Source organism: Lissotriton helveticus, chromosome 1_1 (assembly GCF_964261635.1).
Source record: "Lissotriton helveticus chromosome 1_1, aLisHel1.1, whole genome shotgun sequence".
NCBI classification, from domain to species: Eukaryota; Metazoa; Chordata; class Amphibia; order Caudata; family Salamandridae; genus Lissotriton; species Lissotriton helveticus.
Window position 1 is genome coordinate 775,495,239 of NC_136057.1, and position 24,801 is coordinate 775,520,039.

General features: G+C 42.2%; 1 protein-coding gene across 4 annotated transcripts in view; it reads right to left on the reverse strand.

The window, feature by feature from the left end:
• Window positions 1-22,371, reverse strand: part of ST7 (suppression of tumorigenicity 7) — a 606,638-nt gene extending 584,267 nt beyond the window's left edge. For 2 of the 4 annotated variants that reach the window (XM_078674347.1, XM_078674344.1), the window contains exon 1: window positions 21,854-22,371. In XM_078674347.1, coding sequence (XP_078530473.1) covers window positions 21,854-22,157 — 304 coding nt within the window. In that variant the 5' untranslated portion in view covers window positions 22,158-22,371. The remainder of the gene's footprint in view (window positions 1-21,853) is intronic. The other 2 variants (XM_078674346.1, XM_078674348.1) reach the window with 2 other exon arrangements.
• Between the last annotated feature and the right edge of the window lie 2,430 nt (window positions 22,372-24,801).

Here is a 24,801-nt window from a genome sequence, read left to right on the forward strand (position 1 = left end):
TATAGGATTGTCAACTTTTAGATATTTATATTCTGCATCACTGATCAATTTTGTGGTTTTCCAGCTAACCAATTTTTGATGATATTCCATTTTTATGGACGTCACAGATTGCGCTTTAATACGTTCATAGCATTCTCTATTGTTCAATTGGGAAAACGCCTCTCTGTCATAGTTTGCTTTAGTCATTAAAACTATGTTTCCGCCTTTGTCACTTCCTCTGACAATGACTTCTTTCTCCTTCGCTAGGCGGGTTGTAAGCGCTTTATATCCTTGTGATAATATGTCAAACTTCCATTTCGTTTTCGACACGTTGCATTTCAGTTCTTTTAACTGCCCCACCACATTCTCGTGAAAGATGTCAATGGCATCTCTAGGGAGTACCGGGGTAAAAGTTGAGGGGGGTCTGAATGGTGTGGTGACCGATGACCGATTACCAATATCGTCCACATCACATAAATTTCCTTTCCTTTGTGTATTTCCTTCAAACCCAGCTCCCTCGGTCTCCCATAGTTCAGTGATGGTTCGAGTACCTTGAGATAGGGTATTCATACTCTCAACATTTCCACTTAAAGGTAGTATATCTTTATGTTTGGCTTTCAAGGCATATAACTTGCGCAGTTTGAGTTTTCTTACTGCTTTATAAATGTCACATCTTGTGGCAGGATAATTAAAATTACACTGTGGAGCAAAATACAACCCCAATTTTAGTATTTCTTCCTCCTTAGATGTTAACTTAAAGGGGGTTAAGTTGATAATCGTTTGATTCTTACCTCCGATTAATTCGACTGGGCTGCAGATCCCTGCCCCGACCTCTCTATCCTCCTCTTACTCGCCCTGTACCTCTGGCGCCTCCTGAAATTTGCCCGCTGTTTACGTGTTTTTGTTGCGTGCTTCATCTCAGGGTTTGCAGTCTTTCGGCATAAAAAAACAATTTCTTGTCCCGGTGAGGGTTTAGGAATGCCTGCTGCTTGTGCCCGATTTCGGCGTTCTGTTTCTGATTCAGAGTCGATATCCGAACTGAAGGTAGAGTTGGTCGCGTCAGTTTGTTCTCTTGTTTGTCGATTTACTTTGAGCTTGGGTTGAGGTTTATTAGTTCCGCTTCGCAAAGATTCATATTTTCTTGAAAATGTAAATATTTGTCCTAGATCGTAATCATTACGATCTCGTTGGAATTTATATGTTTTCCTTTCTATAATCTTAGCTTCTTCCTTCTTTAAGCGTGCATTCATCGCCTTTAGGAGTTGTTCTTTCTCCTCGGTTTCACCCAAACTTGCTATTTGTTAGTTAATAGTTTCAATCTCAGTTAACAACTTAGCCCGATCAATGTCCGCATATTTAATCAGGATTTGAACTTGGCGGCGAGACGCTTCCAAGTTGCACTCTGCCCATTCTTTCATTAAATCGGGGTTAGGATCATCATACGTGGGTGCTGTTAATATACGTAAGCCGTGTGGGATGCGGTTTACCTCCACATACCTTCGTAACGATTTGGACTCTCACCATTTTGATTGTTCACTGCGGGATTTTTTCTCCAGTGTTTTAAATAGGTCTCGTAGTGTAGTGCTGCTGCTGCTACTGGCAGTATTGTCTAATCTCTCCCGGATGTTACTTGGGAGAGGGGAACTGTCGGAAAACATTGTCAATGCCAATGCCTCCCGGTCTCGAACACTGTCAGTCCACATGCTTGCAATTTTATTAGTTGTTACTTGGCGTCTTAATTGCCCCAATTAGAATGGTTGGATAGCAACGCGCCAGTGCACTCTGCTCTTGTCCCAACAAAAAGCCGCTGAGTTTGCTTACTGGTGTGTCGAGTCAGAACTTGCCGGTTTCTCGTGCTTTCGGTTCACCACCTCGTAGGCTCGTACACTTCAAGTAGTATCAAATTAGTTTTCGCGGTCGTTGGGGGTCAGTATATATATATATGAGGTAAGTTGTCGTCAAACAGCATATCCGGCCCAGAAATGACGAGACAAAACCCAGTAATGGAGCGTAGTTATTTTATTGTGCTTAACACCAATCCACACATATACATATACACATATATATATATATATATATATTATATATATATATATATATATATATATATATACACACACACACACACACACACACACACACATACATATTATTTAATGATTTTTTTACAAGATCATGGCAGACAGCTAAGAAGAGAATCTAGCAATAATTATTACAGTGCAAATCATCACCATTGAGGTTGTGTCAGAGGCGGTAACAAACACCAAAGTCTTGCCTACAAAGGAAATCTGTAATATTTCATATAACAAAAAAGGTATCTGTAGGCTTTGATATAGAGAAATAATAATTCACCCTTAAATGCCTATTGATTTAAACATATGCATTTCACAATCCATGTCAGCCCAAATATGTTTATCATAACTTTTCATAAAAAACTGATCAGACCAATAATATTGTTTCCTAGTGAACTAATCAGGCCTGTAGTTGTTATCCTTGGCTTATAACCAACTGAGTTCTCCTGTACGGAGCATAAGCTTTCCCAAACGGCAACTATCAGGAATGTTGTCATAAAGTTACAAAAGTATATAAGTTTATAGTAAGCAAAACAAAATATTAGCTTCCCTAAAATGACCTAATAAGGATTCGGACAGTACAAATCTTCTATAGCCACAGGTTTGTCTCAGCGGATAACCAGCACCATGACCCTTGCCTATTCTGGTAATCTATGAGATTCCGAGTAACAAAATACCTATATGTAGGCTTTAAAACAGTAATAAACATCTATCCTTAAATGCCTGTTGACTTTAGCATCTGCTTTTCACAATCAACATATCAGGCCTACTGCAATTATTGTAGCTTTTCATTATACATAATCAGGCCTATAACCTTTTTCATTGTTTCAGTGGCAGCTGACACAGATAAGGAGTGGTGAGACGCGGGGCCGGGGGGAGCATGCAGCAGGGAGGGAGAACGCAGTGAGGGGGAAGGTGGGGTTTAAAAATAAATGTAAACAATTTAAAAAGCTGGGCTGCCGGCTACCTCGCGCTCCTCTGTTCCCAGCAGTCCTTGGTATAGCATCACGGACTCCCCACCCAATCCCTGCGCTGCTCTCGAGCATGAGTGCAGTGTGGGATTGGCCTGGCGTGGCTGGATTAACGCTCGCTCAGGTACAAGGAGTCTGTGCTGTTTCTCCAACCTGGCTGTGGAATACAGCTGGAATAGAGAAACCAAAGTGCACAGGTCAGTTTGGCTGGCTTGAGATGGCTGGGCAAACGGACATGCTTAATAAAAAGTAAACCAACCATTCCTCCTCCCCCCTCCCAACCCTGCCCCACCCCTCCCTGCACATGTGGCTCAGCCAGCAGCTGGAAAAAATAAATGATGATAAAATATCTGTTCAATTTTTCAGCTGCTGGCTCTGAGCCTGTGGGGCAACACACCTCTGCCATTGCGGGGGTGCCGCCACTGCATTGATTGTTGTAAGAAAATGGGTTATTAGTTGCGAAGGGCGTGATCCCATCACAAGTAACTGTTCCACAATGGTTTCCTTACTGGGAAAGAAGTACCCCATGGTAGTACTTGACTCAGGGTAGCGAAGCTGACCAGACCATGACCTATTCATGGAAGGTTGTATGAGCCCGCAAACCCAATTTGCAGGCATGTAATAACACTCAAATGATTTGCCAGGCAGCCCTTTATCTTTCACAAAACGAAAAGTACATAATACTGAATACCACACATTAAATTGCCCATATACACATCAGGTAGATGGTATTACATTTGGTGACACCCTTGTATCACATTTCACCCTTAGTATGTTTTAAACCCCATAATCACAATGCTCTCCCCACCTATACCAGATACTACATCACAATTAAAGGGGGTATCATTTTACATACAGCAGATCACACCTACTGGCTTTGTAGAGGGGTCACTACATCATTATATAAGGAATGCCTACTGGATTTGTCAAGGGGTCACCACATAAAAACAACTACGTGTTTGGATTTACAATTACAATTAATAGATTAAGTAACTTTGAAAAGTTCATCACCAATCATAATCAAGAAAACATTTCAAACAAACCTTTTTTAAAGCAATCACAAACATGGGTCAGAGTCTCATTTCAAACAAACCTCAAACGTGGGTCTCTTTTACAGTACTAGAGGTCTTTACCCTACTAACAAACCTTGGTCTTTACCCTACTAACAAACCTTTTTCAAAGCAATCACAAACATGGGTCAGAGTCTCTCTTTTACAGTTCTAGAGGTCTTTACCCTACTGTAGAGCATGAGAGCTCTTGAAAGGATTGGGAGTTTGCCTAGGGTCATGAGCTAAGTGCCCCTTGACACTTAGGACTCATTTTCATAAATCAATATTGGGAGCTGGAGCACCGCCCACAGGCCCCCCACAAAGTGGTGTAACAATGTTGGGGGTGCTCCTGCCCCCTCCTCAGTGCACCACATGTAGATAAAAATACGCAATTTAAGCCCTTACAGGGCATTATGGTGCGCTCCCTTGCAGAAAAAAATGCATAATTAATTAGCGTCTGCTCGGCTCTACCGTTTTGAAGCAGCCATACGACGCATGTGTAAACAGCTTTTGTTTTTTGACGATGTCCCGGTCCCACCCCAGCGGGAGTCTTTAGGAGCCTATTGGGGAGGGGGGCCTAGGGCCCCTGCAGCCCTGCTGGCTCCTTGGAATAGCACCTGTCCCACGGTGCCGCGTGGGAGCCTACAATATGCTTTTTGCCATTTTGCATCCAGAGTTCACTTTCCACCTTCCCACGAGCAGGAGCAGTGCTCCCTTACCTACCCACAAGGGGAGCGTAGGCAGAACAACAGAAGTCCAGAGTGGCCCGCCTCCCGAAACACAGGCACGAGGGGCAGCCAACACACCCAGTAAATGTTGCCTTCAGTGGTATGTGATCCGGGAATTGGGGCCCTAGGCTCGCTATAGTGCACTGGCTGTCATGTTGTCTCTTTAAAGATTCTTTGGAATTGTTTCCTTTCAATGTTCTGTGTTACTGCAGGATTCCTTTCTTTGCTTCTGTTGAGGCAGTTGCTAGGGTAGAAGTCCTGTGTAGGCTGTGACCTACCTTGCTCCTGTGCTTTCCTCCAATAAACCTACTTTCCTACAATTCTTGTGTGGAGTCAACTTTACAATCTTGGCGACTATGTTAGAGAAGCACTAGGAAACCCTCGAACCCCGATTTTAAGGAAAAAAAAATGTTCTTTGTTTTCCTGATTTAAGAAGAATTCCTTAATTATTTATTGATCTTTTGTCGTACACGTTGTACTTGTTGTGGGGCAAAAGGTTATGCTTCCAGTATGTTTTCCCTTTCCTTTAGGTAGCGTCACTCAGTGTCACCATAGAATGTTCAGAGTGTATTTAAGTGACGTCACTGTGATCTGTGTGACAGATGACAGCTGACGCCCGTGGTGACTGCCAGCTACACCCGCTCCCAGCGGGCCCTTGTACTTAATAAATCTTATTGTTGACAACTCTTATTCTCATGTCATGCTGTCACACTACAATTGGCGACGAGGACTGGTGGAACAAGGGCCTGCAGAAGTAAATCGGTGGATCAGAAAAATTGAGTGACTAAGCTTGTGATCGGACCGAGGAGCAATAAAGTTAAACTGAGTGAGTACACTGCGGAATATGGTGAGCGCTGGTCGAATAAAAATTTTAACGAGGAAACAGCTTAACGCGAAGAATATCGGCAGCGCGTAAAATAAATGATAAGACTTAATTACGTTAAACAAGCCGTATGGAAGGAATGAGCATGTCGACGGAGAAATTGAATTAAAAAGTGACAGCTTTTAAATCCACCGCTGTACCTGTGAGATCGATTGTGTATAACTTCAGTTATCGGCGCGCTTCGGTGTCAGGGCAACAGTTGAGGCGTCTTTCAGTTACCTCAGCTGTGCCGCGTGAAGCATGCCGGGAGCATAAGCTGATTGGTCCAGGACAACGCACGTCACCGTGCGTGTACTGCGTGCGGCCATTTTGGAAATTGACTAACTAAACTCAGTCGAGTGAAAAGAGCTTGGAACACGCAACTAAAACATCGCGTTTGTAAAAGCATAGGATCTGCAAGCAAAAGAATCATCGCGTTTAGTTAGGCAAGGGGCCTACAAGTAAACAAGACAAAACTCAAGTAAGCAAGGCGAAAAGTGAAGCGTATAAGCAATAAACGCGAGGCAATCCTAATATTAAGTTTGCAGTGAGGTGAAAAGTTAACTAAACATATTGTGAGTAACATGGCCGAAAGCAATAACATATGCGCACCTCCTCGGTTCCTGGATGAGCCTGGTAAGCCCACAATGAAGTGGAAAAAGTGGGTGAGGGCCTTTGAAAATTACATCGTTTCAATAGATGGGAAAGCCTTTGATGCAGAAAGGAAATGTTCTTTGTTGTTTGGACTGTTGGGAAAAGCGGGTCAGGACATTTTTGACAGCCTGCCCGAATATGAGAGTCCACCTGGAACATTTGTGCCATTAAATGAGTATCAGGAAGCACTGAAAAGGTTACAAAGGCAGTTCGATGAGGAGAACAATATTATGGTTGCTAGACATAAATTTGCCCAAAGGAAACAACAGGAAGGGGAGGCTATTGAAGACTACGTTGCATGTCTAAGGGTTCTGGCAGTAGAATGTGAATATGAGGAGATGACAGATGTGTACATAAGAGACCAAATTGTTTTTTATTGCTACACAAAGAAGGTGCAGGAAAGGCTCTTAGCATGCAAAAGACCGACCTTACAGGAAGTCATAGACATTGCAAGGGGTATAGAAAGGTCGCTAATTTCCACTAAAGAGTTATCTTCAACGGGGAATAACACTAATGTATTTTATTTACAGGAAAAGAAGAAGGTTGATGGTAAGGCGTATGACAAGAGTATGAGTGAAAGGAAGGTGGGAGGTAAGCAGTTGTGCTGTTTCAGATGTGGATCAAATGAGCACTTAGCTGATTTTAAAAACTGTCCTGCAATAGGTAAAAAAATGCATTAAATGTAAAAGATATGGTCACTATTCCACCTTGTGTAAAACCAAAAGAATGAATAACAGTATGGGTATAAGTACTGTAGGCAATTTTGATGAGGAAATGTGCGCGAATATAGTTTTATATGTTGAAATAGAGGAAGGAAGGATAAAAGGTCCTGTCAGTGATGTGAAAATTGGTGAGGTTGAACTAAAATTTACTGCAGATTCAGGTGCGCCCATAACGACTATATCTGACACTCTTTTTGAAGAAAAATGGAAAGGTATACAACTGACAGAATCTGATATAAACCCGAAAGCATTTGGAGAAAAGGAAATAAATATGCTGGGATATTTCGTTGACACTGTAACTTTCAAGGGAAGAGTAATTGAAACAAATATTTATGTTGCAGAGAAAGGAAGGATACTAGTAGGATGGAGAGATCTGGCCCAACTAGGGGTGATACTGGTACCTGGAGCTAAGGATCCAGCGATTTTGAGAGAGGAATGGATGAACAGCATATGTATAGAGAAAAGAGAAGAAGATTTAGAAACAGTTTTTGGAAAACACAAAGAAGTGTTCAAAAATGAAATTGGTTGTGTGAAGGGGTTCAACCATGACATCAAACTAAAGGAGGGTGCTATACCAAGTAAGCACAAAGTAAGATCAATACCATTATCCATAAGGAAAGAGTTGAGGGAAGTGCTCGAAAAATTAAAGGAAGAAGGTGTGATTGAAGAAGCAGAAGAATCTGAATGGGTTTCTGCAATCGTAGTATCAAAGAAGAAAAAGACAGGGGATATTAGGTTGTGTGTAGACCTGAGGTCGCTTAATAAAAACATTATTGTAAATTGCCATCCCCTGCCCAAAATCACAGACATTCTTCAGTCAACATCAGGTTCAAAATATTTTTCACTGATCGATTTAAGAGCCGCATATCATCAGGTGTGTCTGTCAGAAAGGTCTAAGAAATTGACAACTTTCATCACGCCGTTTGGAGCGTTCAGGTATGTGAGGCTTCCCTTTGGCCTGGCATCATCTTCAGGGGTTTTCCAGAAACTCATGGATGTCTTGTTTGGGAAAATGAAAGGGGTGGAAGCCTTTCAAGATGACATTCTTTTACATTCAAAAACTGAACAAGAGCACATAAAGTTGATTGGAATGGTTCTAGATGTATTGGAGAAGAAAGGCATGACAGTCTCAAAGGATAAGTGTAAATTCATGACAAAGGAGATTGAGTACCTAGGGCATGTCCTAACAGCTGAAGGTATCTTGCCTAAAGATGATTTAGTATGTGCAATAAGGGAGGCCCCGGAACCAAGAAACAAGGAAACCCTCAAGTCGTTCCTTGGCCTCAGTGAATATTATGCAAAGTTCATACAGAGATATGCGGAAAAGGTGGAACCTCTCAGGAGACTGCTGAAAAAGAACGTAGCATATGAATGGGAGGATGAACAAATTAAAGCATTCAGGTTAGTCAAGGAGGAAATAGCGAATGCACCTGCACTGAAACCTTATGACCCACAACTGGACAATGTAGTGACTGTAGATGCAAGCAATGAGGGAATAGGTGCTGTGTTCTGCCAGAGAAAAGGAAGTGAAGAGAACACAATTGCTTTTATTTCCAGGAAGCTTAATGTCACAGAGGTCCACTACAGCACAATCGAACGTGAGACTTTAGCTTGTGTGTGGGCAGTGCATAAACTGAAAGACTATTTGTGGGGGAAGAGCTTCACACTTGTAACCGACCACAAACCATTAGTATATATGATGGATGGTAAGGGTAGAGGTAATGGAAACGCAAGCTCTAGATTGATTAGACTGATGTCTAAACTCCAGGAATTTAATTTCAAGATTGAGCACATAAAAGGAGGAAAAAACAGTAGAGCGGACTGCTTATCGAGGTTGCCAATAAAGGAACAAAAAGAGGAGGAACAAGACGACACGGAATGCGTAGTAGCGCACATTGATGCCACTGTTATGTGCGAAGGTTCGATATCGGACAAAGAATGGGATGAAAGTATGAAAAAAGATGCCATCTTGTCCAAAGTGAAAAAGTATATACAAACCAGTTGGCCACATATAAGAAATCTCCCAAATGAACTTAGGTCTTACCAGCAGGTGAGTGATGAACTGACACTGGAGAATAACTACTTAAAGAGAGGAGAAGTTTTTGTGCCGCCATTTGAGCTCAGACAAAAGATCATAAAAATGGCTCACAGAGGGCATCCAGGCACCACAGCCACAAAAAACGTTCTAAGGATGCACTATTGGTGGCCAGGTGTGGACAGCGAAATTAGGAGTCATGTAGACAAATGCGAGGAATGGTTAAAATCAGATAAACATTGTAGAATTGAAAAGAATGAACTGCAGAAGGTGGAGATTCCTGATGGGCCCTGGGCCAAAGTAGCAATTGACTTTGCAGGGCCTTTCAACATTTTGCCTGACGCATGCAGGTACCTAATAGTTTTGACAGACTACTATACTAAGTGGGTGTGCTACAAGTTTGTAAATGTAGTTACAACTGAAGTGGTCATAAAATTTCTTGAAAAAGTGTTTGAAAGTGAAGGACAGCCAAAGGTCATGGTGTCGGACAATGGTTCACAACTGATATCACGAATGATGATCGAGTTCTTGGAAAGACATGGAATTGTACAGGAAAAAACACCCCTATACAGTCCAAAGAGCAATGGCCAAGTCGAGAGAATAAACAGATTCTTTAAAGAAGGAATCCAAATGGCCATTGCAAATGATATGGATGTGAAAGTATTCATGAAGGAAAAGATCAATGCGTATAACAATGCGCCAAAAGATGCAACTGGGTATACACCGTTTTTTCTAATGAGGGGAAGAGAATGTAACAATATCATGACACCAAAAATAGGTGGTTGGAAAGGAGCAACAGTTGAAGCAAGAGAAGTGTGTGAAAAAGAACTCAAGGTAAAGGAGAACATAGAATATAAACAATTGAAAAACAAGGTGTATTCCGATAAGATAAACAGAGCTAAAGACAAAAGCATAGCACCTGGAGACTGGGTGTTAGTAAAGAAACCTGGCTTGATAAGCAAAGGAGAGTCTAAACTCAGTAAACCCATGAAAATTGGTAGGGCGTCAGGTGGTGCAGTATTCATAGAAGGGGAAGGATGGCGCAGTAAAGACGATGTGGTAAGACTCAAACATGAGCAAGAGAAAATAATAATGAAGAATATGGAAGAAGGAGATGTAAGTCTGAATGAAAGTGTCCTGGAATGGGACGACATGTCTAATGGCACAGAACAGTTGCACCTCAGTGTCAGCCCAGGATGTTCCATGACATTGGGAGACAGTTCTAGAAGTTGTTCTGTGGATAATGGGAACATTGTGTTGACTCAGGAAGACTATGTTAGAAAACAATATAGAGGGTACTGGATCTAAGGTAACAGGCATGAGGGACACTGGAATAAATCTCACTGGGGGTTTGTCTTCCAGAGGGGGCAGAGTTATCAACTTGCCTACAAGGTTTAAGGACTATGTTATGGAATAAACTCATGTTATGTTTTTTGATGGAGAAAGGGAGATGTCGTACACGTTGTACTTGTTGTGGGGCAAAAGGTTATGCTTCCAGTATGTTTTCCCTTTCCTTTAGGTAGCGTCACTCAGTGTCACCATAGAATGTTCAGAGTGTATTTAAGTGACGTCACTGTGATCTGTGTGACAGATGACAGCTGACGCCCGTGGTGACTGCCAGCTACACCCGCTCCCAGCAGGCCCTTGTACTTAATAAATCTTATTGTTGACCACTCTTATTCTCATGTCATGCTGTCACACTACATTACAAGAAGATATTCCACTTCATCGAAGAATGGAACCTTCGTTTCATATTTTTTGTGAAACCAACTTGAAAGCGAATTATTTCTCCCTGTGGAAACCTTCGTGTGGGTAAAACAATCTAATTTGCTTTTGATTCAAGAATTTCCGTTTTCATTTATGCACATTTGGAGTTAATTGACTTTGTTATAGACCACTTTGCGCAGGATTAATTTTAGTAAAAGCTTTTTACAGCGCTGCTTATGGTGTATGCATCATTTAAAATTTGGAGAAGCAGTTACCTTAAGCGCGATCTTCAGCGCGATCGCAGTCTCCTGTGCATGCTCTTCCATGCTCCGTATTGTGATCTCTGATGACAACGCAGGCTACGTGCAGGCTACGTTCAACGTGATACACGCAACGCTATGACATAAGACGCAGGGCGGCCGTCTTGGATTTTCCATAGCAACCAGATCGAGGAAACATCTGTTTTCATCATAACACACCGTTATTTCACTCTGAATACAATCATTTAATTGCGCAATTTAGGATCTTCGATTTCTTAAGGATTCCAGGAATTTAATATACAAGAATTGTATATTTACAGCGTTTAAAGGAATTTTTTTATTCATTGGTGATTCTTTTTCTTTAACTTCAAGTAAGGTTTCTTTATTTTCTTTTTAAGACATTTCTACAGTTTCTGGAGACTTTTCAAATTCATATTTTTACTTCTGACTGTTGGATTTGTTGTTTCAATATGGCTACACAAAACTTTACTATTCAATCACCACAAGCATTTTGGCCTTCGAGTATAGAACCTTGTATGAAGTGGCTTCAATGGAAAGCTTACTTTTTAAACTTTATTGATACTATCGACGAAGAAGGAAAGATGAAACCTGAAAGAAAGAAAAAAAAAATTTTGCACTCTTTAGGTGCTGGTGGTTTAAAAATGTATGAAGAGATGTCAAAAAGTGCTGGTGGTGGTGATTCAAATGTGTTTATTGATATTTTAAAAGATTTTGATAACCATTTTTCTCCTAAGGTATGTATAGGTATTGCCAGATACAAGTTTTTTCGCGGGAAACAACACCCTGATGAAACTATTGATGTGTATGTGGCTGAGCTTAAAATAATGGCAGAAGATTGTAAGTTTGATCATCTCCAAGAACAGCTTATAAGAGATCAGGTTGTTATACATGATTCAGATGCATCAATCCAAGATAGGCTTTGGATTAATGGAGATTCAGAACTTAAAGATGTCCTAGCCATTGTCAGGAAGGCAGAACTCTCAGGTCACAGCGCTAAAGCTATCAAAGTTAATGAAAAAACTGCGACTGAGCAGAAATTGTCTCTGAACAAACTATTTCTAAAGTTCAAGGTAAATCTAATTATAAATAAAAGTATCAAATTCAATTTAAACCTGGTGAAGTAAAATACAACGATAAACTTAGGTGTTTTAGGTGTGGTAGCAGTTCAGATCTAGCTAATTTCAAATCGTGTCCAGCTATTAAGGAAAGATGCTCTAATTGTGGGTTAATTGGGCATTATTCAAGAGCTTGCCACAGAGTTAAAAGTAAAAAAGTGAAAGTTGTTTGCGATTCATCTTCAAGTGATGATGATGATGATATTGTTAAAAAAGTTATGCACTGTTCTGTTCAAGATGAATGCGTTAAAAAAATAATGCATTGCTCAGTTGAAGATGAATGTGTTCAAAAACCTCTGGAGAAAGTTTACATTTTTAATATTAACGATTCCTAGAACAAAAACATTCTCAAAAAACCCATTTGTAATATGCTAATTGGTGGAGTTCCCATTAATATATATGCGGATTCGGGTTCTCCTTACACCATAGTTAATGAGAAGGTATGGAATTCTGATTTTGTGCATCATCTTGGAAATAACCTTTATGCTTCAGACATTTCTCCTGAAGGGTTTTCAGGGGAAAAGATTAATATGATTAGTTTCAAACCTTTGAAGTTTAGATTTAAGGACAGGGAATCTTTTGGAAAACTTTATGTTGCCAAACATGGTCCTTCTGTCCTCGGATGGAGAGATCTGAGGGATTTGGATATTATATTAAATCCCAATAGTCCTGAACCTGTTTTGGTTATTAATGACGGCGCAGAGATTGGTGATTCCATGCTTAAAAAATTTCCGAAAGTCTTTAGCGGAAAAATTGGTAATTTTCAAGGGTTTTCACACCACATCGTTTTAAAGAGTAATGCCAACCCTAAGACCTTTAAAGCTAGGAACATTGCTATTTTGGTACGTGGTGATGTAGAAAAAGAATTGGACAAACTTGTTAAGGAGGATATAATCGAACCTATAGAGTCCACCGAATGGATTTCTCCAGTTGTAATCGCCAGACGTTCAAATGGCAAAATTCGCTTATGTGTAGATCTTCGCCATTTGAATGAAAACATTGTAATTGATAGGTTTCCCTTACCAAAAATTTCCGAAATGTTGTCCTCAGTTAATGGTGCTTCTATTTTTTCGACGTTGGATCTTTCTGCTGCATACCATCAGTTTTCACTTGATAATGACAGTAAGCATCGTACAGCATTCATCACCTCCATGGGGTGTTTTCAATTTAAAAGAATGCCATTCGGATTAGCCTCTGCGGCTGCCATTTTCCAACGCATTATGCACCTACTTTTTGGCAAACATCCCAAAGTTAAATTTTTCCAAGATGACATTTTAGTGTATGGGAAAGATAAAACTGAACATAACTCTATTATTGAAGAAGTATTAGGCATTCTTGAAGAAAAAGGGTTAACCATTGAATTTTCTAAGTGTCATTCTGGGGTTAAATCCGTGACTTATCTGGGTCATGTGTTGTGTTCTGATGGTGTATATACCAAACCAAAATTGGTTGACGCTATAAAGGAAGCACCTCCCCCTTCTAATAAAGATGATGTCCGATCATTCCTAGGGATGGTAGAATTTTATTCGAAGTTTATTAAAGGTTTTTCTAGCAAAGTTTTTAATATAAGACAACTATTGAAAAGTAAAATCAAATGTGACTGGTCTGCTCTTTGTGAGGATGAATTTAACGGTATTAAGACAGACATTATAAATGCTCCAGTGTTGTCTCCTTTTGATTTAGATCTCGACTCCGTGATTACTGTGGATGCCAGTAATAAAGGCTTAGGCGGTGTGCTTTCACAAATTGATAGTTTCGGTAAAGAACGTATTGTAGCGTTCGCTTCCAGGGCTCTTTCTATTCCTGAGAGTAAGTTCTCTGTTATCGAGAAGGAAACTCTAGCTGTTGTTTGGGCCTTAGAGCATTTCCGGAGTTTCGTGTGGGGCAAGAAAAGCGTAGTCAGATCGGACCAAAAACCTCTGACTAAGCTACTTTCCACTGACGGTCTTTACAATGCCACAGCTAGAATAGCGAGAATGACTATGCGTTTGCAGGATTTTATATTCAAAATTGAATATTTCCCAGGCAAGAACAACGTAATTGCAGATTTTCTTTCGCGCATGCCTTCTGAATTACAAGAGTGTAAGGTGAGTGAGTAGGACTCTTTTCAGATTGCCCTTATTCATGATGAGAATCCTTTCTGTGTTGAGAAAAAAGTATGGAGTGAGGAGTATTTGAAGGACAGTATCTTAGTCACTACGATTTTGTTTATTCGTGAAGGTTGGGTAGAGAAGAAAAAATTAATGTCAGATCTCAAACCATTCTGGGAAGTTAGAAATGAACTTACTGTTTTAGATGGTACTATTTTTCGTGGTGACAAAGCTGTTCCTCCTTCATCTTTAAGAAATTCTATTCTACAGTTATGTCACAAGGATCATTGTGGCATAGTCAAAACTAAACAAACTGTAAAACAATGGTACTGGTGGCCGGGTATTGATGTTCTTGCTGATAGGACTGTACGCAAGTGTGTTATTTGCTCGAATTCAGATAAAGTACTTAACACTCTAAAGCCTGAAATGTGTGAACCTATAATTCCTGAAGGTACTTGGCATACTGTGGCCATCGACATTATGGGGCCAATAAGTGACAATCATAAATTTGCGATTTTCAATATTGATATTCTTTCTAGATGGCCTTGCATCACCATTTTAGATAACGTTGATTATTGAGTATTAGGCTGGCCCAGGGGTCAGCTGGGACAAAGTCCTTAGTCCATCTTCCAGGGCATCAGGTGGCATCTTTTTCCAGCTGGCCATCTTCCGCTGATGCCGCAGTCCAGGATCTTCTTCACTGTCTCTGCCTTGCGCAGGGGATTTTAGATGGGAGTGGCTTTTCTAGATGTCAGGTAACCTTGGTCAAATCTAGGATGCTACATCACCCCTCCAGCCATGTTCCAAACTTCTTGCCAAGGATTCTGAGGCAATCCAAAACGGCGCCTTCAAGTCCTCTCTGATTAGAGCTACTCTGAGAGCCTCAGCTCCAACCCTAGCTGACATCAGTGCCAGACCCAGTCCCACCAAAACTTCAAATGCGCCCATCCTGTGTTTGCTCCAGATGTCTGTGCTTCCCCCTTTCTTCAGTGGGCCAGGACTGTCATAGCCTAGATGCAGTGTGACAAGCTAATTATCAGAGTAAGATTTTACCCACACCACTATTCTCTCCCAGGAACTGGGCCAATAACTGGCAAATGCTCCTTTTGTGTGGGGAGGCCTTGTTTCCCTCTGATAAAGACACAGTAATTATCTTGTCCCAGTAGGAGGAACAAAGGCCTGGAATTGGATTATGAGCAGAGCCATATAAATATGACAATTCCTCAAGTTCCATTAGATGTGGATTTAGTATGTTCAAAAATGCAAAACCAAACATTGACATGCATGTTTAACCCCAGTTTGTTGTCTTGCTTAGGTGTGTAGGCCTAAGTGGAGCGAAATTGCACTTCAAGACAGAATTCCCAATTACAATGAATTTACAGAGAGTGAGACTCAAGCAGTGAAACTTACCCACAGTAAAAGGACCAAGAACCAGGTTGTCAAAGGTTAAAATCTTGGTGGACTAAATGGGTGGAACCCATTTGCACCATCTGTCATCAACTCAAACGTACTGTGTTGGTTCATAAGACTCCCCACTAAGCAACCATCAGGTATACAGTAAACAAATAAAAAATATGTACAAAATGCAGTTGTCAAAACAATTGAAAATCCCAGCTAATAGAACCTTGTAAGGACTGCTTTGTACAAATTGTCAATTCCCATGGTTTGTTCAGGCGGGTCAGCAACACCAAAAACTACTACAGTAATCTGCGAGATTCCATGTTCCAGAATACCTACCCAAAAGCTTTAGCACACACTAATAAAAATCCACCTTTAAAAACCTATTGACTTTAGACACATGCATTTTAAAATAAGTAAGGCCAACGTGCTTTGTTGTAAATTTACTTCATAAACAGATCACACCCAAGGAATCCGACAAAACTTTTCCCAGTGAACCAATAACGCCTCTAGCCTTTAACAATGGCTTGACACTATAAACAACCCAGGCCTACTGAAGTGCGCTTATGACAATAACAGTCAGGCAAACATTTACAAAACTACAAATATGTGCAAACGTACAGTGAGCAAGCAGTATACAATACCTCCCTATAAGCCTAACAAAAATCATCACAGTACAATTCTACTCCCATGGTTTATCAGAGTGAATGACCAACACAAAAATCTTTGTTCACTATGGTCATCCCCGAGATTACATGTAACCCAATACTTTTCTATGGCCTGTAACATAATACGATAAAAACCCAGTTGCCTTTTAACTTTACACTACGCTTTTCTCAATAAGTCAGGCCTACTGCCTTTGTAATAACTTTTCATAATAAACAGGCCAGACCTCTGTATAGTGCTTAATATTTTCATGCACACCAATCAAAAATATAGCTTTTATCATTGGCAGTCACGGCCGGTATGGCTTGCGGAGGGCACACCGCTCCTGCCCTGCTTGCAGAGCAGCCCCGCCCCGCCCACCCCCTGCAACCAAACTTAAATGGTAATAACTCAAAAATGTTTCAATTGTGTCCACTGTAATGTTATTTTGAGGACCACTGGTGCACATCCAATGATCGGTAAGATCGTTAAATTAATACACTTTGCCGACTGCAACACTAAGAATTTGGTGTATGGATTGTAGTGCCTATGTTGCATGGTATACGTCGGAAAGACAGAAAGAAAAATCAAGATTCGGATCACAGAGCATTAAAGTTATCTCCAAAATAAGAACAAGAACTCAAGTGCAGCAACACATTGAGTTGATGCAGGACAGAATACATATCACTTGCGGTTTTAGATATTGAAAATAGTAAAAATCAAGCTTGTGGTTGACAATCGCAAAAGACTTCTGCAAACTGAACTTTTTTGGATCAAAAAATTGGACACCATGCAACCGTACGTCATGAATGATAAGTTGGAATATGTCAATTTTTTAATGAAAAGTAATGAAATACAGAATATGCTGTATTCAGGCGTTTTTTATGTTTCTTATCGCTTTCTATTCAATTTTCTTGACTGTTGCTGAACTTGTTTTTCAGGTTTTTTTCAGTTTTTACATGTTTAATTTGATGTTGTGAGACACGCAGTAATTTATGGGACACTCAAACTAGGTTAGTTCATTTGCTGATTGTGGAGCATTATGGCACTTTTATCTGCTCATATTTGCTCATTAACCATTATGACAAGGATGCTGCTCATGATGCCTTCATATGAACATATTTTTTATAAATGTTGTTTTAAGTGATCAATATTTGTTTTATGTTTAATTATTGAGAATTAGGTTGGTTATTTTTTTTGTCTTCTCACGTGTCACTTTCCTTTGTTAAATTCGTACCATTCCAGCGCATTAGGCTTTCAGCTGAAGCATTTATCACGGTGAGGGCCAGTCTTTTTCCACATTTTCGGGGGAGATGGGCCCTCTAAGCAAGTGGTCCATCTGGGGCACTGGTTTTTATATCCGGGTGAGCACACATAGTGAGAGAGCCCATAGAGCGCGTTCACTGCAACCTTAGTAACCAATCAAGCTAGAATTACTTTGGTAATTGCATGCGCACTCTTCATCCACTTTTCATTTTTGAGCATTGGAGTTCGCAGGAATCTTCACCTATGCACGCAAGGATGTATTTGTAACAGACACAGTTATATTGTCAATTGTTATGTATGTAATCACAGAGGCATGCAGTTTAACCCGTTGCATGCTTCTGTCGGCCAACGGCTGTCGCGTGCACTACCTCCGTAGTGCCGCGCATGTCCGTTGGCCGACGCGGCCCCGCCCACTTATCAAATCTGCCGCACCGCTGCGGAATTGCCGCCGCGGTAAACAGGTTAAACCGACGCACGACAGAACACACTCCTCACTCGCGCCCGTCAATTATTAATTTACCAAATGTTACATTTTCAATGCAGAGGATTTCTGCTTACGTTCGGGCACACTCCTCACTGGTGCCTGTTAATTGTTAGGTTTTTAATTTTCAAGTTGAGGCCTTTACCAATGTTCTATTCTTTTAGCCACAAAAGTATCATTCACAGTGTATGAAAACAGGGAGGATAGCATGCTGGAGGTTCGCATGAGCGTACATCAATGTTTGTGGAGCCCATGGTTAGTTTGGATTTGTATCTTGCCACAGAGGTTATTGTATGCATTCTTGTTTGGTGAGCGAAAAGGAAACATCGCAAGCTATGCTTGAATATATGTTTTTTTTAAAGGTTGCTCTGTATTTCATTAGATCTCGTTTGAGGTGTTAATGTCATTTTGAGTATTTTGGTCATAAGGGCACATTGGCATCATTTATATGGCAAAAATTTGTTTTGTTACACTTGGTTTATGATCGTCACGGGTTGAATGGTTCACCGCATATTTCGTTTGTGTTTTGGATTATATGTGGTTCTCACAGAGCCAAACAATTATTTTGTTTTGTTGAAGTGATCCTTGATGAAGGGTCCTTTGGACCAAAATGCATTGAGTCTTTGAAACCATTGGATTCGACTGGTGCAAATTGTCATCTTTTGGAGATATGAGATGACATCACAATGTTAATGGAGAAGAATATGTAATGCACTCATCATTAAAAGATGAATCAACAGCAGCTAATCCATAGGCATATCATTTCTAAACTTATCATAAATTGGTGAACCTACCATGGGACTGGGAAGTGGACACACAGCCAGCGATAGCTTTAATCTCAATGGTGTGCAAATTGGGACGGTGCACTCCCAAGGACTGCACTTGAAATCTGAAAAAAACTTTTGAAGCATCTGAGAATACAAATGAGTGCACTTAGCCCCTTCCTGCTCATGACGGATCCACGCCCATGACGGATCCACGCCGACATGAGTCACGGTAGGCGTGTGCTGATGATGGTGTGGAGCCATCATGCCACTGCCGCTCGTCCCACGCGACACTAATTCAACGCCTGTGCGGGCGAATTGATAAGTGGGTGGGGTTGTGATGGAACCACGCCGTCATGAGCACACGCCACCTGTGAGGCATGACGGCGCGCCGCGGCGGAATTCGTGGCACAGGGAAGGGGTTAAGGAACATTGTTCAATTCAAAACAATATACCAACCCTCTCAACAAGGCCTAACAAGAATCATCACAGTGAAAACCCTCATGGTTCGTCAGAGTGGATGACCAACGTCAAAACCCTTGCCTACTAGCGTAATCAGTGAGAATACATGTAACAAAATACCTGCCCATAGCCTGTAACACAATGTGATAACAGGCAACTGCTAAAAGCTTACTAGACTTAACATACGCTCTTAACAATTAATAAGCAATACCAACTGCCTTTTTTATTAGGTTTCATACTAAGCAGACAAGACCTAAATAGGGCCCTGGCTTCACATCCTGGTGCAGGGCGGGCTATGCTTTATGGCAGGCGCGGAGGGAGGGAGGGACGGATGGTCTCGGCTGCAGCTCCAGCCTCGTACAGTGCCCCTGTTATTTCTAGTGAGCGAGAGGCGCTGAGGTAGTGGTATTGGTATTGTTGGTGGTGGTGGTAGTATTATTGGTGGTGGGGTATTGGTGGTGGTGGTATTGGTGGTGGGGGTGGTATTGGTACTGGTGGTGGTGGGGGTATTGGTGGTGGTAGTATTAGTGGTGGTGGTATTGGTGGTACTGGCGGCGGTGGTGGTGGTATTGGTGGTGGCATTAGTGGCGGTGGTGGAAGTATTGCTGTCGGCCAGAGTGAGAAGCTCCAGCCCAAGGAGTGGAGAGCCGCCTGTGACTCATTTCTGTCCAAATTCTATTGAGACACTCAGCCTTGAATTGCCGTTTACTGCTACAGTCAGTGTACCCCTCCCCCCCCCTCCGCCCCAGGCTGAAGAACTTCAGTCCCAACACTTCCTAGCTTATGAAAAAGCAAGCAGGCAGCTCAGCCTGGCAAACGCAGTCTCCCCAGCCCGCACTCTCCCCAGCACTGGCAGCAATCAGGTGAGTCACACGCTGCTTTTACTTTTTAATATCAAATGACGCATTACACCCCATTTAACATCTGGTGAAATATGAAATTGCAGCAGTCATAAGGAATCTAAGGGCTTTAGAAGTCAATGTCTCACAAAAAAACAGAAACAAGGAAAAAGTCATCTATAACTATGTTGTCTGAGTAACTTCACACAAAGTAACCACACACCTAAATGAAAGATGACAAATCATACGTATTAAAGAAATTGAGCGGAAATGCATTATTGTACACCGACGTTATGACACTTCATTTGCATTCTCTGCAGAGATTTTGTGCCTATTCAGGGAGAAACAGAAGTGAGGCTTATTTGGCGCAGTGGGGAATGGAGACTTCTCAATTAAAGTGCGGAGAATGCAGCATATGACTTAAAACACTCTAGGGCAGATTTACAAACCCCTTGCAACACTTTTACTCTGCCATTGCATCACTTTTATGATGCAGCAGCGGCGTAAACCATGTACCGTGTTGCGACTTATTTACAACGTGACGCATCTAGGCAGATTCGTCACGTTGTAAAGCCCTGCGCCACATGAAACCAGCGTCAGGTTTCATATGGGCGTTCTGTCTCAGGGTGGGCTTTCCCTGCAGGAAAGCCCAGTAAAACTGACGCAGTGAAAGCTACAAGATTTCACGGAATCAGTTTTACGACGCACCTGCGTCAAATCCTTACGCATGAAGCAGACGAAAGGAGTGACGCACCATGTTAAGTATGGGCGTCCCCTGTGCATTGCAGGAGTTGCGTAGACTAAAGCAATGCGCCGCCCGCACACCACAAGATGAGTCACGCATCAGCCCCTCCTTGCACCATGGTGCGCCGCGTTGTAAATGAGACGCATCCATGGTGGCGCAAGGGGGGATTCCATGACGCATCTGTTCTGGCGCATCCCTGCTGATTTGCAGAGATGCACCAGAAGTTGTAAATCTGCCCCTGTGAATATGCACACTGTTTTACAATTGTATTACATGCAATATTAAAGAGGCTGAAACAAAATGGAGACACTTAGTGTTCATTATAAAGGAAGTGTTAACCTTCAGTTTCAGGTGTCTTGCAGCAGTTTCATGCATGTACGGTAACGTTTTTTTTGTTCATCACATAATGTTAAGCAACAGCTGCTCATACAGAAGCTCCGTCAAGACAGACCTAAAAACTGTTTGCATTTCTGTTGTAGTTCCGAGAGCTGCCGCAATGTTTAGAACGGCAGTCTCTCTCAAATACTCCGTATTCTTAGAAGCCATAAAAAACTTGAACACGCTGTAGCCTTCCTTCCATGTGCTGTCGCTGAAGCCTCGAGAGGAACAGCCCTGCCCCCTCCGCCGCGCGCTGCAACCAGGGTATTGAGAACGCCGTGGGGGCTTCTTAATTCGCTGTAGGTAATGGGGGAGCACGTAAACCTTCTGCTCTACTTTATCCGCGCTTTAATATACTCCCTACCACACCACACCACCCCCCCTCGCTTGGTCCATACAGCGCGGGAAGGGAGGGTAGGAACAAAAAGTTATTAACTTCGGTAAGTGCCTCCAGCGTGGACCGGCAGCGCGCGCCTACCGCTGCCTGCCTCACGAGACACATCCCTGCAGGACAGGCCCAGCAGAGCCTGTGGAGCACCGCCTGCAGCGCGCTGTCTCTCCGTCCACCACGGAGGAGGGGTTACGGGTTTGGGGTTCCCCCCTGTTGTACCTGAGCCGAGGCTGTCGTGGATCCTCAGGGGGCCGCGCAGGCTGTAGAGCAGGCACACCAACACGCAGAACCAAATGGCCCACAAGTAGCTCCAATACCAGGACATGCAGCCTTTCATGTGTTCGGGCAAGCCCGGGCCAGAATCGGCCATGTTCCCGCCGTTGCTTCCTCCGCCTCCTCCTGCTGCTGCTGCCGCCACCGCGGGGCCTCGGTGTATGCTGGGATGATTCACAGCTCCAAAAAGCAGGCTCTCCCTCTCCAGCTCCTGTTTGCTTTCAGGTTCGCTGTAGCTTCCCCTCATCATGGAAAGAGATCAGCTGCTAACCGCTCTCTGGCCACGCTCCCGCCATTGCCTGGGACACCTGGAGACACTTCATCTGCCCCGGTTTTACATCGTCCCCTTAGTTCATTCTAAAAGTTTTCAAAGTTCCGTCTCTTCCTGTAAGCTTTGTTACGTAAACTGGCTATTCATGCATAAAGGCTGCTGGAGTTGCGCAAGCACAACCGTTTCATTGGGATCTAGGAGGCACTTTAACACCTGATGCGAAACCCCACCCATAGGCTTCCTTACTCCGGTGTGTTGCTATTAGTACAAGGCATACAATTATTGTTTTGACGACCGCTGTTTTGCCACAATTGGAAATTAGAGAACGTTTACTTTTGCTTATATTTAGAAATTGTCAAACGCCAATATTTTCCATTCCTTATTACACTATTTAAAGTACAATTGAAAGAAAACCTCGGCGTATCAATTTTTTTTTTTTTTTTTTTTACTGCTACCATGTAAACTACCCAACATGTGAATAATATACAACCCTTCTGGTAAACCGGGTTTCAGTATTAAAAGTATGTTTTCAATTCTAGCATCAAATCATAAATAAAGGAGATCTGCGCAGGGCTTTAAGTGGGATGAAAAAACAGGGGGTCTCTCAAAGGGGCGTGGTAAATGTAATTAAGGGCGTGCCTTAAAAACACATAAGCTAAAACTCTGTGTTTAGCAGCATGTATTTTGCTGTTTCGGTCATTGCGTCTAGCTATATGATACAAGTCACATCATATCTACAGGTCAGGACTATTGGCTTTGTCAGTGGTTGCTAGTTGCAATAGATAAATAAGCAGCAACTATGGCTTGTATATAATATTGAAAAAACTTCCACTTAAAGCCCTGGTGACACCACAACAATGTTGCTGCTCCTGAGTTTCAAAAAGAGAAGGGAAATCCAGAGAGAAAATGACTCTCTTTAAAGGATTTCTCTTCCTCTACAACGCTCACCTCATGCACTCCAATGTGCCTGCTGTCACGGCAGTCTGGGGAAAAAAACGGACCGACTGTGACAGGGCACAAAACAGAGCCCGATAGAGACCCGTTTCGAGGCCCCCTTAAACAAGCATTGGCATAGCCAATAGGTCTCGCTTGTGGGACATTATAAGTGTTTAGCCATGCAACAGTTGATGCTGCACCAAGGATATTGTTCTGCAGAATTAAATACTTATAAGGTCCCAAAGGCGAGACCTATTGGCTATGCCAATGCTTGTTCTGTTTCTATTGCTACCGCCTCAGCCCAGTGGCTGTGGCAGGTGCTGCTTCGATATGAAAAGTGCATGATCTAATAGTCTACTGCTTGCAGCCTACAGCCTGTCTGTGTGTCTGCATGAGCAGAGAACATAATACAAACACGGCAGTGTTAAATGTAGGTCTGTGAGCCAGTCTCCATTATGCATATGGCATAAATGATGCCGTTTTAGGAGGAGGCCTGTAGGTCTACCCAACCTGAGCACAGTATGGACACACATAGCAGATAATTTAGAATCTGTCAGCGGACCACATGCCAATGCTATGAAGAGTGCTTTTATATATCTCCTTCTGTGAGTAGTGCGGTGTTAACATTCTGTCTGTGTATCAGTCTATGCGATCACATGCTACAAACATGTTGTCCTTGGGGTGACCTACGTGTTTGCTTTCCATAACCACAGGGTAGACATAATGAACCGTACACAGGCTGTGAGGTTGCCCGCACTGAGTGTGTGTGATTGCTTGACTTAAGTATGTCTATGTGCCTTGCTGCACTAAGCACGTGAGACACACAGTGATGTGTTTACACTAACGTCATGATACTAATAGTTAAGCTGCGTTTATTCTAACATGATGCAAACATAATGCTGCGTGTTCGTCTACGTCAATCACATGCTACAAACCCTGCAGTGTTTGCAGCCTGCCCACGCTCATCAGGTTACACATAGTGCAGTGCTAGCTCTGTATCTTGTTTACCCTAATCACATGATCCTTACAAGGGAGAGGTGATCACTCTGTGAGGCTGACTTCCCTATGTATTTATATCTGCATTGCTGCACTAAGCACATTACACAGATAGTACAGTGTGCAACTGTGTGTGAGGCTGCACGAGGCACTTATGCAAAACAGAGTGTTGCAAGTCCGCCTGGGTGCCTGCTGTACAAGCACCTGACACACAACGTGCAAACGGTTGAAATGTTAAAAAAATCACACCCAGAGGTTTAATAGTAATACATACTCGCTATTGATTCAATCTACACGCACTGTTGCCAAATACAAAAATGAAACAATACCTGATGGTAATATTACATTTAGGCCTTTGATCCTTGGACGCCTTATGCTTTATTAAGGACTCCTGGTAAAACAATTTAAAGTCCCATACGAGCTGCCAGTAAATTGATGAGAGATGGCGACTGCAACCGCATGCTGTAGGAGACACTGTGAGCACAGACAATTCTCTTTTTCTCTGCAATTATAATCATGAACGTTTACATTAAATTACTTGTTTTGCTTGCCTGCATGGTTTCACTCTCCCACTGGTATATAAGGGGCAGGTTACACCCGGTCCTTAATAACAGGCTGTTCTGAGGAGAGGATTGTGGCAATCAGGGTATTAAACCATCCTTTTGTGTCCTGGGCACTAATGGGCAAGATT